The sequence below is a fragment of the Corvus moneduloides genome, chromosome 6, assembly GCF_009650955.1.
Source record: "Corvus moneduloides isolate bCorMon1 chromosome 6, bCorMon1.pri, whole genome shotgun sequence".
Taxonomy (NCBI): Eukaryota; Metazoa; Chordata; class Aves; order Passeriformes; family Corvidae; genus Corvus; species Corvus moneduloides.
In genome coordinates, this window is record NC_045481.1 from 14,590,704 (window position 1) to 14,605,970 (window position 15,267).

The 15,267-nt window shown below is 40.6% G+C and overlaps 1 protein-coding gene across 4 annotated transcripts in view; it reads left to right on the forward strand.

Moving 5' to 3' along the window:
* Positions 1–14,332, forward strand: part of SYNE3 (spectrin repeat containing nuclear envelope family member 3) — a 65,543-nt gene extending 51,211 nt beyond the window's left edge. For all 4 annotated transcript variants that reach the window (XM_032110758.1, XM_032110757.1, XM_032110755.1 and 1 more), the window contains exon 18: positions 3,349–14,332. In XM_032110758.1, the coding sequence (XP_031966649.1) occupies positions 3,349–3,546 (198 nt within the window). In that variant the 3' untranslated portion in view covers positions 3,547–14,332. The remainder of the gene's footprint in view (positions 1–3,348) is intronic.
* Positions 14,333–15,267: the final 935 nt, after the last annotated feature.

The window sequence follows — 15,267 nt, forward strand, 5'->3', positions numbered from 1 at the left end:
TCTCCTATGGATTTCAGTGTGTGCAGGTTGAGGCCCTCATTTATTAAGGGTTTATCATTGCAAATTTGCTGAAAACACCAAACCTTTAGAGCTCCTGTGGGCCTCATTTTCAGTCCTGCAGAGACATCATAATACCATGTTTGCAATAGCTGAGTCATTCCCATGACAACAAATGGAGTCAGAAATACAAGATTCTGACCTTGCTGTGTGATCAAACAAGACAGAGAAGCTGGGCATCAAAGACAAAAGTTCATCAAACACAAATACCTATAAACCCAGCAAGCAGGTAGGGGAGAAGCAGCAGATAAAGACAAAATATTTCTCATTCTCTGAAGTTCTGCCCCAAGGTAAATGTCCCTTCACAGATATTTCTGATGCTAGGATCTGCTGTGATTAGCCTGAGTGTCTTTCTCTGCAGAAAGCTCCAAGGAGATCAAATGAGAGCTTGTTAATAAATCCATTTTGCATTAATTCTTTCTGGAGGATGAGCTGTGAAAAGCATTACTATTTTACAGCTTCTTCCAGTGTATATAAAAGCAAGGCACTTTGAGAAATGGGATGAGATTGAAATGTTATTTGAGTTACATTAATAGTCTTTGCTACAGAAATCAAGGCAGAGTCAGTGAACTGCTCTGACTCAAATGCTGGATTGGTAAAAGAATTAGGGTAGGAAAAACATTAGTGGTTAATGGGCAGTGTGGTCATCATAGAAAACCAGCGACAGGCTTGAGTGACTATCAGACATCTGCTCCCTGGGCTGTGGCAGGAACAGAGACAAGGCACAACTGGAAAAGCCCACATTTTCCACCAGTTCATAGGCAGAAACACATAGGGAAGAGATGTGTTGCAGCTGGCCTGGCAACGAAACAATAGTTTCAGATTGAAGTAGCTTTCAAAACCAATTCTAAATGATTGACAGCAGTAAAACCAAAAGTTTTAGGTGTTGCTAGGAAGACTGGTGGTCCTCACAACTGTGTCAGTGAGAGGTGGGTTTCTAAGTCCCCGTTTGAGTTTGTGAGAATATTTTTGAGGATTCCAGTTGTAGTGCACTATTGAACAGTCACTCAAAGGTTCCTACCCCTTAACAACATCAGCATTAAGACTTACTGTGCCTTAGTGGTAGGACAAAGAGCATGGTTTGAATTGTCCCAATGCAGAGTTAACTCGAATCGGATCTTCCACTGACAGAACTACACCTGTTAATACATACGAACTGGCTCATGGCTTCTGGAACCTGGCAAGGGTCTTTTTCCTTATAGATGGGGCACTCTGATAAATGTATTTGTCATATTGCTGTATATTTTGGATGCAATGAAGAATTAAGACTAAGAAATCCTTTTCAATGAAAACAGAGCTGTGAATGACAGTGCATTAATTTATGCTGAACGCACCAAGAAGTGGCTGTTTCGTGGCATTACAGAGACAAGCCCAGAGAGCTCACAACCAAGAGTTGTGGCTGCTGCTCTTGTGCATGATGGATTTAGCATTGACTGTTAACATAGAAGACCCTCCAGGTTTTGTTCAGCCCATAGGCAGATGAAATTCAGGGGGGGAAGAAGGATTTCAGGTCTGGACTAGAGAAGGGAAAGTCTCATTAGTACAGCTACTTATGCCTTGTACTTTGAGAACAGGTCACAGTAGGAGATGTCTCCTGCAAGGCAGCCAGGTTGGTGAAGCTTTGATTTTGTGGGTAAAAGACATTGCTGTACCTGAGGAACTTGCCCAGAGTCAGTCCCACTCACACCCTGGCATGTACACTTTATCCACTGACAGTTCCAGGGTCCAGGGATCTGAGTTTTCCTTGGCCATAGCAAGCAAATTACAACCCAGATACTGTGGGCCAGAAATGATAGAGCAAGCAGCTGTTGCTCTGCTGCCTCTACATCTGCCTGACACAATAATTACATCTCATCAGCCATACAATATAATGGAAGCAAACCAACTACAACAGAAGGATTTTGCAGCACAACTGTCTTGCTGTGTATAACTGCAGCTGTATATTTACCTTTGTAATTAATTCTGTAAGCATTTATATGGAGTTACAAGGGATTGAGTAATTTAGAAAGCAGTGGAAGAGACCATTAAAAATAGCAAAAGGCATAATCACTTTCTTCTACCATCAATCTCCTCCTTGTCTTCTCTGCTGATGTTCCCCATGGACTATTCATGGTGGTGCTATAGTGGGGCAAAGTCATTGCCTGTTAAGCACCCTGTAGTGGGCAGAAGCCCTAATTTTGCTGCAGGACTGACATTGCCTGTGACTTGAATAAATTAATTTCCTTTTGTGGAAAATGTGGATCCCACTTCAGTGGAGGTTCTATGCTGACATTTGTGATGTAGGCTGGTGCATTAAGCACTTCATTTATGCTCGTTGTATAAATCCTTGTTTGATGAAATAAGTGGGTAATTGAGCCCTTTTTATCAGAATTCTTTTCAAGAGAGTTGATTTTTTTTTTTTTTTTTTTGGAAACTCACACAGTTCAGCTCGTTGGCAGGAGTTACCCAAGAGTCTTGCCAGTGGAAATCTCCCTTCTTAATTAATCTTTTCTGAATTCTGTAGCCCTAAATATATTCTCTCCTGGTCATGCTAAACCAGATTAAATTTATGAGGTTAACTGAGCTACTCTAGGTTTGCACCAGCATAAAGAAAGGTGTAATGGGACTCCTTTGTGTGTCCCCCACCTGTGCAGAAATAGATGAGACTTTAATGTGTCCTTAACTATCAGTGTTGTGTTTCTCTCGCTCTTTTGCATCACATAAAGTTCTAAGCTGGGCCTGATAAGGTATAAGGTATACTGAGGCAGGCTGCACTGTGGGGCCTTTTTTCTGACCTCTAGTCTTGTAGACCCCAAAGCCAAAGCATGGTGCTGCAGGGCAGATGACTAGAAGCTGGATGAGCGGCAAACAAAGCTCCTTTCTGCTGATGGAGAGCAGAAGCTGTTCCTCTCTTCCAGGCACCAGCACTCTCATTTTACTGACTGGAGAGTAGCAAACACAGGCTTTCTGTGCCACAAGGTGGCTGTGAGGGGACCAGTTGGGCGTGAGCATTTGTAACCACCACTTTGTAACTGGAAATGGACTTGGAGGCAGTCATTTCCTTCTAGAAAGTCAGCAGTGTTTTCCTTCTAGAAGACAACAGTTTGCAGCAGTGAATTCTTGAAACTAGAGAATTCTCTTAAAAGACATAATTTAACTTCAGTCAGTTTCAGTGTGCCCAGCACCCAGGCTGGACCCTAGGCAAAGGACCACAGGGGCTGTTCTGACCCTCTCCGTGCAGTTGGATGTGTTTGAAATAGACATCCCCAGTAATTTATTTTGCTGAGTTGCTCTTTGGTTTGTGTGTTTCAGAAGCGCTCTGGGGGCGTGTGCTCATACCTGCACCGCGTGTGCCGGGCAGCACTGCCACTGCAACTGCTCCTCTTGCTCCTGCTGCTCCTGGCCTTCCTCCTGCCCCTGGCAGAAGAGACCCACAGCTGCACACTGGCCAACAACTTCGCTCGCTCCTTCAAGCTGATGCTGAGATACGAGGGCCCACCTCCAACGTAACTTCTTGGCATGGTACGAGGTGACTGGTGGAAGTGCAGACTCTTTGTTTTTAATTGCAGCTATTGTAGATTGTAGGGCTTCTAACACAGCCATCCTATCAACTGGATAGATCACATAATTGCAACATGACATTAATCCACTTTAATCAGGTATTTGAGCAAAATTAATATTTTTACAATTTTTTTACTATTGTATTTGTAATATGTATATAGAGATTGTGTATGTGTGTACATATATATATATATATATATATATAAAAAAATATGCATATCTGTGGTCAAACTAACAACCGCTATCCACTCATCCACTGTTTAAGGATAATTCTGCAATGTTTCTGCTATCTTTCAGCAAGCAGTACTGAAGGATGGCGTTGTTGTGGGATTTTCTGGGTGATTTTTATCAGATTCTTGTTTGAACCGAAGTCAGAGCAAGTATGACAACATATGGTCATGCACCAGAGTGTAAACTGGAGAGCAGGCACAGCAGAATCATGTTTGAGTAGAGTGGTTGACATTCCACTCAAGGAAGATTTGGACCATTCTCTTTGAAATCTTGAGCTGCTTTTTCAGTATCTGGATACAGGGATTGCAGAAGCTAATAGAAATATTTCTACTGACTTCAGTAGGAGTGGGGGTGGACCTCCTCTTGTTCTTATTTTTTACCAGATTTCTTTTCCAATTACTGTATTCTCCAGCCCACCTGAATCAGGAGAGGTGGAATACAGTAGGAAGAAAGCTAGGAAAAAAAAGAATATATTTTTTTAGCATCTCTCTAGCAGGAGAACTTTTAAAATCAGTTCATAATTTTCTGAACAAAATTGTGAGCACTGAACAAAACCTTGTATCACCAATCTTGTCTATAAAAAAGAGTGGGTTTTTTGTTAGGTTTTTTGTGTTTGTGGGGTTTTATGATTTGGTTTGTTGGGTTTTTTTACTTTATAAAGGGGCATTTGGTGACGGATCATAAAGCCTGAACACTGGGATGCAGCCTGGTTCAGTGTCAGTAAAGCAAAAGTTGGAAGTACTTTAATAATACCACCCTGGAAACAAGATTCCTATCTAGGATGCTTTTATATTAATGGTTTATTGAAATTATGTACACTGATTGTATCAAAGACAGTCAAACATGTAGTATAAACTCTAAAATTATGGCAACTTGTCATTTATTTACCTAACCCTATGCCTGAGTTATCAAATTTTTGAATGTACATTTAAACATTGCCTTTTAATATAAAAGCAATTCTCACTTCAGAGTGATGAAGCCATTCTTAGTGGTGTTTTACATAATTGATTCCTGAGAGAAAAGGTAATTTCTAAAAAATTTGTGCCATTTCTGAGAGCTATCCCTTACTGTCTTATGTTTTTGGCTACAGTAGTAATCATGAAAAAAATTTAACAGAAGGAACAGTTACTTTCCCTCTCCAGGCTATGTTGCAGGAGGAACTTCTCTTCTGCATATCAGTATGAGGTATTTGGTGTTTTCTTCCTAATAAGGTCTAAAATAATAAAGTAGCTGAGAGACTGAAGGAGGAAGTCACTTATTTAACAAAATCATTAAAGTTCTGTTAAAGAAGCAAACTTATGTAGAATTGGGAGGCATAACAGCACAGAGCTCAATTTAGGCACAGGATTAGGAAAACAGGCAGTGTGAAAGAGGAGCAGCTCAACATAGAGAGGAGAGGTGTCCATCAATTTGTAAAACCTTACAAAGGGAGTCACAATTAACACAGAGGACAAGAGTACAGGCTCTACAGAGGAAAAAAATCTCAGAATCTTTTTGGTTCCCCCTCCCTGCTACAGTATTGGTTCTATTGCATATTAAACAGCTTTTCTTCAGTTTTCAAGGTTTAAAATGGGTTGAGAAACAGGGCTTCTACCAGTGTTCTGAGGAGACACTTCCACCACCAGGATTCTGTCACTGTGTTCCTAATAATCCTTCTGACTACACTGGGTTTGCTAGCGTTGGATTAAAATGTCAAAATTCTGTAAGGTGTAAAGAAGAGTGGAAGTTAAAGGGGAGACAGCAGGGATGATGAAGGGATCTGTCAAAGTGCAAGGGGAGCACGAGCAGGAGCTGAGCTGGTGTGGGTTAAAAACCTGACTGTCAGGAGGCAGTAGAAGAGCTCTCAGAGCAGGCAGAAGGGACTGGAAGCAGAAAGGTGAGCAGAGTCCATGTGTGCTGAGCAGTAAGACATTCCAGTGGGGGAAGCGAAGGAAGGCCTGTGATTTCTTTCATGAGGGAGCTAGATGGAGAGCGTGAGAGGGGCTAGAATTTGGCAGAGAATGGGACAAATTAATTCCTTCTTTGCAACCATTCTTTCTGGGGGCAGAGGACATAACTTCTCTTCTCCTGATTAACTGTGTAAGTGCCATGCACATTCCCCTAAAAATTGCTGCCAGCCCTGGGGAAAGAAACCCCTGTGGCTGCCCAGCAAGGAGTTAATCATCACACACATCTCCATCTCAAATTAAATCTTCCTTTAAAAAAGAAGTGTGGGAGAAGAGGGGCAGTAACAAAACCTGCTCTGTGTGGTTGTGGATGTGTGTAGGTGTGCACACACCTTTCTGTGACATAGCTACATTGCAGTTCTCTGGGTTTTGCTGAGCTGTTCCAGGTGATGAATGTAAAATACCAGTGAGAAAGTAAAAATAATGAGGAACAATAAAGCTGCAAATGGAAGTCAATAGGGAGATAAAAAAGCTTTTCTATGAAAGTACAAAATCTCACATAGATTTCTTTCTGCTGAGCCTTTCTGATCTGGGTGGTTTGTATAGGTTCACAAATGCATTTGACACCACGGGAGCGTGTAAAAGAAGTTTCTGGGAGAAAAAATTTCTGCACAGAGGTTCTTAGGAGAACAACTGCATCATCACCTTGATGTTTCAGTGTTGTGGCAGGTTTAAAAGAAACCAAAACAAACAACCTAATTAGAAACACACTTTTGCTGCTGCGTTTGCAATCAATTTATTCTGTAAGTCCCCTGTCTGTAATATTGGAAAGTTTTGCTTTAAATCTCAGTCAATCCATTCTCATTAACTTAAATAATCTGAATATCTCATAGAAGTGATGAATATTTCTACTTCTTTGCAATGAAAACTATCCAAAGCACTGGACTTCAATGTTCCTATCAGTGAAAACAATTTAAGTCTTCCATAATGTCATTTACCTCACCTGTCCAAGGCAGGTGTGGCATTTTTCTGGCAAAGAAAGAAGTAAAAAAACCACAAAAGAACTTGAGATGTAAATGCAAAATTAACTTTCTTTTTTATTCTCTTTTGGGTTTTTTTTCTGAAAAGCTTGTGATACTGATTCCTGGAAGTGTGTGTAAATATTAATCAAGTTAGTAATTGGAATAATGAAAACAAACTGCCCAGGCCAGCTTCCAGGAAACTGTATGAAGCTCAGATTCCTCAAAACACAAACTAAATCATACTGTTTCCAAATCAGTCCTTAAAATCTTGAGCATGGTTCCTCATCTTTGCTCACAGATGATTTGGTGGTTATATGCTCACTTTTGTGCCTATAAAGTCCCCAGCTCATACATCTCTGACATCCAGATGTAACTGAGATGTGTTACAGCTCAGGTTCAGACTGGGGCCACTGCCTTAAGCCTTCCCTTGCCAAAATCTGGGATGCACAGAACCTAGGATGTGTCTGCAGCTGAGGACTTGCACCATTTTGCCCCAGTCCAGATGCAGCCACTGTCAAAGCGTGCTAAAACCCTCTAAAATATATTGAATATGTTTGAGGCTGTGAATTGTTTGTCCACCTGGCCTGTGCTCCATGCAGACACTCAGGCTGTTCACAGCTCTCTGTCCGAGCTCTTGCCTGCTCTCTTGGACCAGGAGCTGGTTGACCACATTAATGACCCTGCAGTGCTGAAGGCAAAATCCTGCACTCCATTGCCCACACATTACAGTAAGACATTGCCCAAAGGCACACTTCAAACCCAACCTTTGGCATGAAAGCAAGCCTCATTTGTAAACTGTAATTGATTTTGAAGCCTGATGCTTTCCAGAGAATTTTCCATGACAGCAATACATTGAGGTAGAAAATTGCTGTTGTGCCCCATGTCTATTAACAGCCCTTCTCTGATTCCAGCCAGCAATTTAAATGGTATTAAATATTACTTATATGTGCCCTCTCCAGAAATCTGTTATGAAAAACATGTTCAGTTCTAAGTACATACATTAAAAATGTTGTATTCCTCTGCTAGCACTGGATCTCCAGAGCAGTCATGATTTCTACCAAGTGCTACTTTATTTGTACTGACCGAGATGCTTAAAAACTGAAATATTTGAGGCTGTAAGTAAAGCTACTAGGCTAACTAATAAAACCACCTAGTGATCACTGAATAATTTGGAGAGCTTTTAGAATGGCTTTATGCTTCTCCTTAATCCCTTTTGTTGGAGTAGTTGTAGATCTCGGAGAGAAGAAATGTCTCCAAAAAATGGCCATTGCTAGATAAGACAAGTGGTGATCTCTGCACATCAGAAGAAATAGTATTTTCCCTTTACTTGCTCTAGACCTCAGGAGTTTGCTACATCTGATCTCCTCTTCAATATTAAATAGAGAATGTTTTACTTTGATGTGTGTGCATACACATCTCATTAGCACTAAAGAGAGTTGAAGAGTGAGTTCATGTACAATAATTTTTTTAACTTGTGTCGACAAGAGAGTACATTGTCCTCTTTTTTTCAGGAAAAAAACCCAAAACTGCTGTGCAACAGGGATTCCCAGAGCAAACAAAGCCTTTTGGAATAACTAAAGATTACAGACTGAAATGAAATTATCCACCATAGGAAACTGGAAAAATAGTTTTGCCTTTCAAGAAAGGCTGGTATAAAACCCCCAATAAACATGTCTTTGCCAGGCATCATAGATGTCTTTCAAGTCATAGGTTGTGTACCCAGCTGGCTGTAAGAGCTGCTTTTGGAGATTTTAGTACCCCTTGGACAGTATCATTTGCTAGTCTGCTGCTGAAAACACGTTTGCCCAGAGAACCTATATCAGCTTCTTCCAGAATTGCTGGGGGCTGTTGAGGATATTCTTAGCAGTTCCCAGATCATTGACCTGCTCTGAGCCATTACAAGTTTATTGCATTAATTTATCTGTCAGCTGTTGACAACTCTCAGAAACCAGTTTATTAAAATACTGAAGATAATATTTCTGGTGCAGACAACATGATTCATTGAGAAACCAGTCTTACTACTTTTGCCATATTTAAAAAAGATATCTATTGGTTATACTGGAATATAAACAGGTTAGTTGTACGTGTTGGGTAACTGCAGCATGTTTTAGGCACAAGGCATTTTGACTTGTACATGTCTTTCTAAGAATTATGGGATCATGTTGCACTTGTTAAATGGCAAAACAAACAAAACAAAGATTCTTGCATTAAAGAAAAAACCAAAACAAAACAACAAAGCAGGCTGGAATAATCTGTCATACAGTTGGATTTTTTTTTCTCTCTTTTCTATCCAATTTAAAATATGAATATGTGTCTTCTAGAGAGGTGTCGTTCGATCTGGAAAACAAGGAATATATATCAGGAATATGCCAGTTCAAACTGTAGCCTAAATGGCACTCCTGTTCCCTAACCTGCTTCAGCAACTGCCAGATTTTACCTCATTGTACCTGTGAGATAACAACCCTTCTCCTAGTCAAGTGTGGGTAAGATGAAACTGCACAGCTTAAGGTGCAGCATCCCAGCGGAAGCAGCAGGAGACATTAGGGCCTCAAAAGGCAGCCTGATATCTCGGTGCAAGAGGGGAGCATGTAGGTCTGGCATTATGAGAGCAGTCCAGGACTAATGACACAGGAACAAGGGCTTGCCATCCTGCTCTGCCAGACAAAATTTTGACAGCGGCCATCAGCACTGTTCAGTTTCATGTCCCTGACTGTGGAAGGAGGCTCCCCTCGGGGTGATTCACTCAAGCTGGGATTTGAACCCTGGAAGTGGTTTGGGTTTTTTTTCTTTTAATTAAATACAGAAGAAACTGCTAAATTAAAACTGCTCAGTGACAGGTTAATGGTAGGTGGTGGGTGCTGATGCTCCAGGAAAAGATACAGGAAATGCTATCACAGATAGAAAGCCAGTTATGATGGTCTCTGTTCAATCCTCAGGAGGCAGAAATGCAATGTAGAACTGAAGTGGGAGTTTTTCTGTTCCTTTTCAAGTAAATGTCAGGTGTTGTCTTTAGTCTTCTGGATTTTGAGGGTGAGCCTATTCAGGGCCTTACTGAAGGCTAGTGGCTTTATGGCTTCAGAGCCATCAGCAAGTTCCACAATATTCCAAGTTGTTTGAAAAAGGTATTCCCCTGAACTGATTTTGGATTAGAAATTTTTTGTTTGGGGAGTGTGGATGGTTTGATTTTCCTTCTTTTGGCCACTTTGTGTTAAATCTAAGGAAGCAGAAAGACCAGCACTACTCTTTCCAGGCCACGTTTTGTCTTTCCTTCTTTTACGAGAGCAGAGGAGATTTGGCTTTATTTCCTTTCCAAAGTAAATTATCCCAGTCTTTTATTCTTATTTTCCTGTTGCAGTTCTTCCACAGCCTAGGTGATTCCTATCACCTTAAGTATTTCCAGTGTCAGTTCTTCGTCAATACCTAGAGCGAAAAATCTGGTCCAGTTTCAGTAAGTTTAAAATTCAGTAATTTCTTCCCCCATTGCAGTTCCTCCTGCAGATGCTCTGTCTGTTTCTGCTGTCCCCTGTGTCAAACCAACCTTCATCACTATCTGGGGGGACTCCAGTCCTGGCCAGCCATTTCTTCCATCTCCTGGCCATGTCCTGCCCTCATCTGCCTTCAGTTTTGGCTCAGAGACTGCCCTTAATATTCACATCCGCAGACAGGAATGTGAGGGTGTCACTTAACAAACAATTATTAATAATGAAAGCCTCGCCATTAGCATTGTTCATAGCCTGCCCAGAGCCTTTTTCTTTTCTCCTCTCTAAGCAGGTTTTGATGTGTAATCCAATTACCGTGTGCAGAAAATTGCCCCTCAGTCAGTGCAGAGGGCTGGTGGTTCAGCTGCAGCTCTGTTATCCTCGCATTGTCACCGCTGGGGTAAGAGCTCCCAGGTGCTGCTCAGCCAGGGTCTGTGCCCTTGAGCTGCCAGGAGTGTTCCACTGTCATTGTTATACACCCTAAATAAGCCAGAACCCTTTTTTCTGACCTGGGGAAAAATAAAAAAAAAAACAAAGAAAGAAAACTAAAATGATTGCTTTTAACAAACTGATTTCACAACTCATTTATCAAGCCCTATAGCAAGCCATTTATTTTAGCTCCTTTTTGCTCCATGAAAAGCTGTGTGTTAAAAGGGAGAGGTGAGTTTGGAGAGCAGTGCCACTGCTCTGAGCAGCTCTTTGCTGGGAGGCCTTCTGCTGGAACTCAGGGGTAGGAGCTGTTATTTCTCCTGAAGTCACTCCCACCTTCAAAATCAAATTATTTCTATTGTCAAGTCTAATAAGCATTGAACACCACAGACTTTGTTTCACTTCAGATATGAATGAATGCCTCTGTATGGTACTTTCCGTTGCCATGAAATATATGTGTATGTATATATATATGTGTGTGTGTGTATATATATGTAATGGGGAGCATAATTATTGTTCTACTTAAAGAAAGGTGGCATTCCACTTCAATGTAACTTTCAAGTGCAGCTTTTAAGAGAAACCGTGTCCTACAGGGAAGCTGGAAGAGTTTAGAAGTACATGTTTTAATGAGCTTTAATGAGATTTAATAAGCTTTGAGTTTGGGTTTCAGTCTTTAGGGCAAAAAGCACCCAAGATGATTTTTCCATCACATTCCGAGATCAAACCCTGTAAGAATTTAACCTAGGAGGCATTGCTTGAGCACTGGCTGTTCCTGAAGGTATGTGGATGTTGCATATCCTAAGTGTGTGTCTGTCCTCAAACACCAGCCTCCATTTTGTACATGGGCTTGGCTGGAAGGCAAAAGACACACCTTTGTCTTGCTCCAAGACCCTGATGGTAATTTTTGCCTCAGTAGATGTTTTCCTTTTGATCAGTGTGACTCTTTCCATTTTTTTTTCTGTTTTGATTTGTGTTAACTGAGTTTATTGGGTGATTCCAGGAGGGCACACTGCAATTGCCCAGCCTCAGAGCTTCCCTTCCAGCACCACACCTTCTTCTCATTTGTTTACTCGACTGTACTGGACCACTGTGAAGCAATTACACAAGCAATAATGTGGGTGTTGCATTTTTCTGTCACTGCCTTTCGTAAGACATAACTCTCCATTGACACTGAAAAGTGGTAGGAGGCCCAGAAGCTGCACTGTTGTTTACTGGCAATATAACCCATGTCCAGTGTTCCTACAGAGGACCTGTCCTCACTCCTCAGAGCAGTGGGCTGTCTCAAGCCCAATTTAATTCACAAGCATGGATTTTAAATAGTTTTGGATCCCTTCACCAGCACTCCATCAATCTTGCTTCCATTAGTTTTTGTGCTTTTGTTTAGTTTCAAGCTAGAAGAAAGTTTAAAGAAATGTGCTAAGACTCCCATATAGGGTGAATAAATATCCCATATATTTCACAAACATTGCAACAAAATGAAGGGATTTGCTCTCACATTGAACAGAATTAATAAGAAGTTCTAACTGATAAATTAAATAGTTATTAAGAACAGCCTGGAGCAAAGTTTCTGCAATCAAGCTGTGCTCTGCTTTTAATTTAAAAATCAGCAAATACTGAGGTACATTTTGCCACCTTCTTTTAGAAGTGACCTGAAACTAAAATGTGTATTCTCCTTAACAGGAGGTTTATTGATGTAAATCTAAATTTCATCAGCATGTCCCATGTTAGATCACCTGCCTCTGGGCACAGGGAAAACCAAAGGCTGTTCACAAGAGAAACTCATGTTATGAATGGTTTTAAAGTTCTTCAGAGCTCTTATCCACTTCTGAATGTCAGTAATGGGGAGGATCAGAAACCTTCCTGTGAACCCTGTCATTTTGCATGTTGAAATCCTGGCTTGAATTCAGGTCTCCACCTCAGCTTCTTGTAAATGTTAATATTCAAGTAGAACAAAAACCTTAGAGGCAATTACAGCATGAACATCTCTTCTTGTTTATGTATAGTAGCTGATAGCAAAGTCTGCAATAATAATCTGTGTTTATACATGTGCTGTTCAATGTAACAGTTGGGTACAAAATGCTTTTTAACTGTCACAAGAAAATAACTGGATTGATGTCATTTTTTGCTTGTATGAATATAATTATTTGCCTTGCGGGGACCAGTTCCACTTTTGTCATGTTATTTATGATTTTTAAATACAATTGTGATAAATTAGGCTCGTTTCTAAGGTAAACAATACTGGAGCCAAGCAGCTGTCTCTGTACATGTGCATGTTATCATAGCTGATATCAAGTCCAAGTCAGACTCCTTGTCTTGCTTGGACCTTTCTTTAACCTTTCAGGCTTATTCAGGGAAATGTAGAACTCTCTATTTTCTTATTAAAGATATGGCTTTGTGAAAAGCTGAACTTATTTTTTAAATCCTTTCTTTTCTGGTTCAGAAAGACTGTAACAATCATATTTTTCTAAACTGCCTATTGCTTGTGTTGGGAAATTATATAGAAATATATATTTTGCTCTACAGATTTCCATGTACTTTTGGAATGCTTTGTTTTCATAGATAAATCCTTCTATTTGCTAGAATTAGCTCAAAAAGCTGTAAGCTTCTGTATACTGACTCTGTGAAATTCTATAAAAATGCAACTGCATAAGAAGACTGACTTTGTTTTTTATGTAAATCGTTAGAGTAAGTCATCCTTAGTGTTATGCCACGCAAGATGTACAGAAAGAAACCAGGTCATTGTTTTGAAAGGCTGGACAGCGTTATGTCACACTTCCTAAAAAGTCCCAACTGAAAGTCAGGAGAGTTTGTGCTAGAAATGGTACCATTTTGGGCCCTGAGTCTGTAGTTTTTCCACACTGTTTAGAATCTTATTTCAAATTAGTCCCATGAAACTTCGTGGGAAATATGAAAAATAAGAGCCTGTGGTGTGTGAATAGCTATGATAGAATAAGGACCTTTTCTAATGAAGAACAGGGCCTTTTAAGTAGTTAAGAGGCTATGTTTTGAGTACTTCAGGACAACTTTTTGTGTTCTTTTCTGAGCTGTGGACTCCTCCTGTGTGTTGTGGATTTATTCCATAGCTGAAATGCCAGATTAAATTGATTGAAGCCCAATGAGCAGATGAACATAATAGAAAGCTGCAGTGAAATATTGCAGAAAATGGCCTGATTTCATTCCTCAGAGCAATAGTTAAAGTAACTCACAGGCTTGGCTTCTTTGCACCTGTGAAGCAGAGGCCCCTGTTTTGTACCTCAGCTGTGGTGTAACATGGAAGGATTTCTGCTCTCTGCTTGGAAAATACTGTCTATTCCTCATTCTTGTCAAAGCATAATATTTTCTCAAGTAAAAAAATCTGATTCTTCAAGACTTGTCCGGAAGTTAAGGGGCAGCTGGAACCTTCTGTGATCCAGCCATGTTATTCCAAAAGTTTATCCCTCGATGACAAATAAAATATGATGTGACTTTGCTGTTTGCAAGTAGGATCAAGAGACTGGAAATTCATCACCCCAAGCCCTTGCCTTGTGACTGTTCTGTGATGCTCCACTGTTACCAATGAACTGTGTTGAATCAGATCATGAAATCAGAATATTTTATTGCATGTGTCCTTTTTTGAAATGAAAATATAGTTGTATTTGATGTTGCAGTTATAATGCAATAAATAAACACGTGCATTTCTTTTTAAGGACTTTTAGATTATTTTTGTGGTGGTTGCACATTTTTGCTATGCTTGTTTCTTACCATCAGAGTATTTGGGCTGACCTAGAAAAAACCAGAACAAGTGAAGCAAGAATAAAATCTGCTGCTGCCTGCCTCTCTGCTCAGGTGTCACTGGAAGATGGCTGTGCTAAATGTAGCTACTTCATGCTAGTCCTTTGAGATTTAACAGAAAATGTCAGCTTTTCTGTAAGTTGTTTAAATAGAATTCTACTGGACCTGAAGAAAATGTGAATTTGCTAAATGATATTATGATTCAGTATGATTTCTTATGGCACTGGCCCCTGACACTCTCTGTGGGGTTCTCCTCAAACCTAAAGCTGGTAAGACAAAGGGGAGTTTTTTTGAGAGCCTCGGGTTGGAAGTTAACACCAATCACATGTAGTGAGCAAGCAGTTTGTTGGTGTAACCAGTGCTGATCTCTCGGAAGAGCAATCACTGCAGCGTGTGTTTGGATGCACAACTCTCATTAGCATCCAGGTAATTGCTGATTTTTTTCCTGAGTCTTTATGAGACAAAGTCTGCCGGTATCCCTCATATCCAAGGGTTCCACAGGCAGTTATTTCTGGACAAGTAGAAAACCACTACAACTTTTTGGTGAATCCGTGGGTTAGGTTCCCTGTTGCTTTATGAACACACTGGGCTTTATGCAGATCTTTGACTTCTCCCAGGTATTTGGACCATGTGATCTTGTGCCTTCCTATGAGCTGTCTCCTGCTAAGCCCCCAAAAGTACAAATGCAGACACTTCAGCTGATCATAGCTGTGTCAAGGTCAGAGCAGCAGCCTGAATCCCTGCCAGGAGGGAACAGGGTAAAACAAGCCCAGGGCTGTAGGAGCAGCAGACTGATGGCAGGACAGTGACATTCCCGTTAGGGCTACAATTGGTGCACAAAAGAAATTTCTG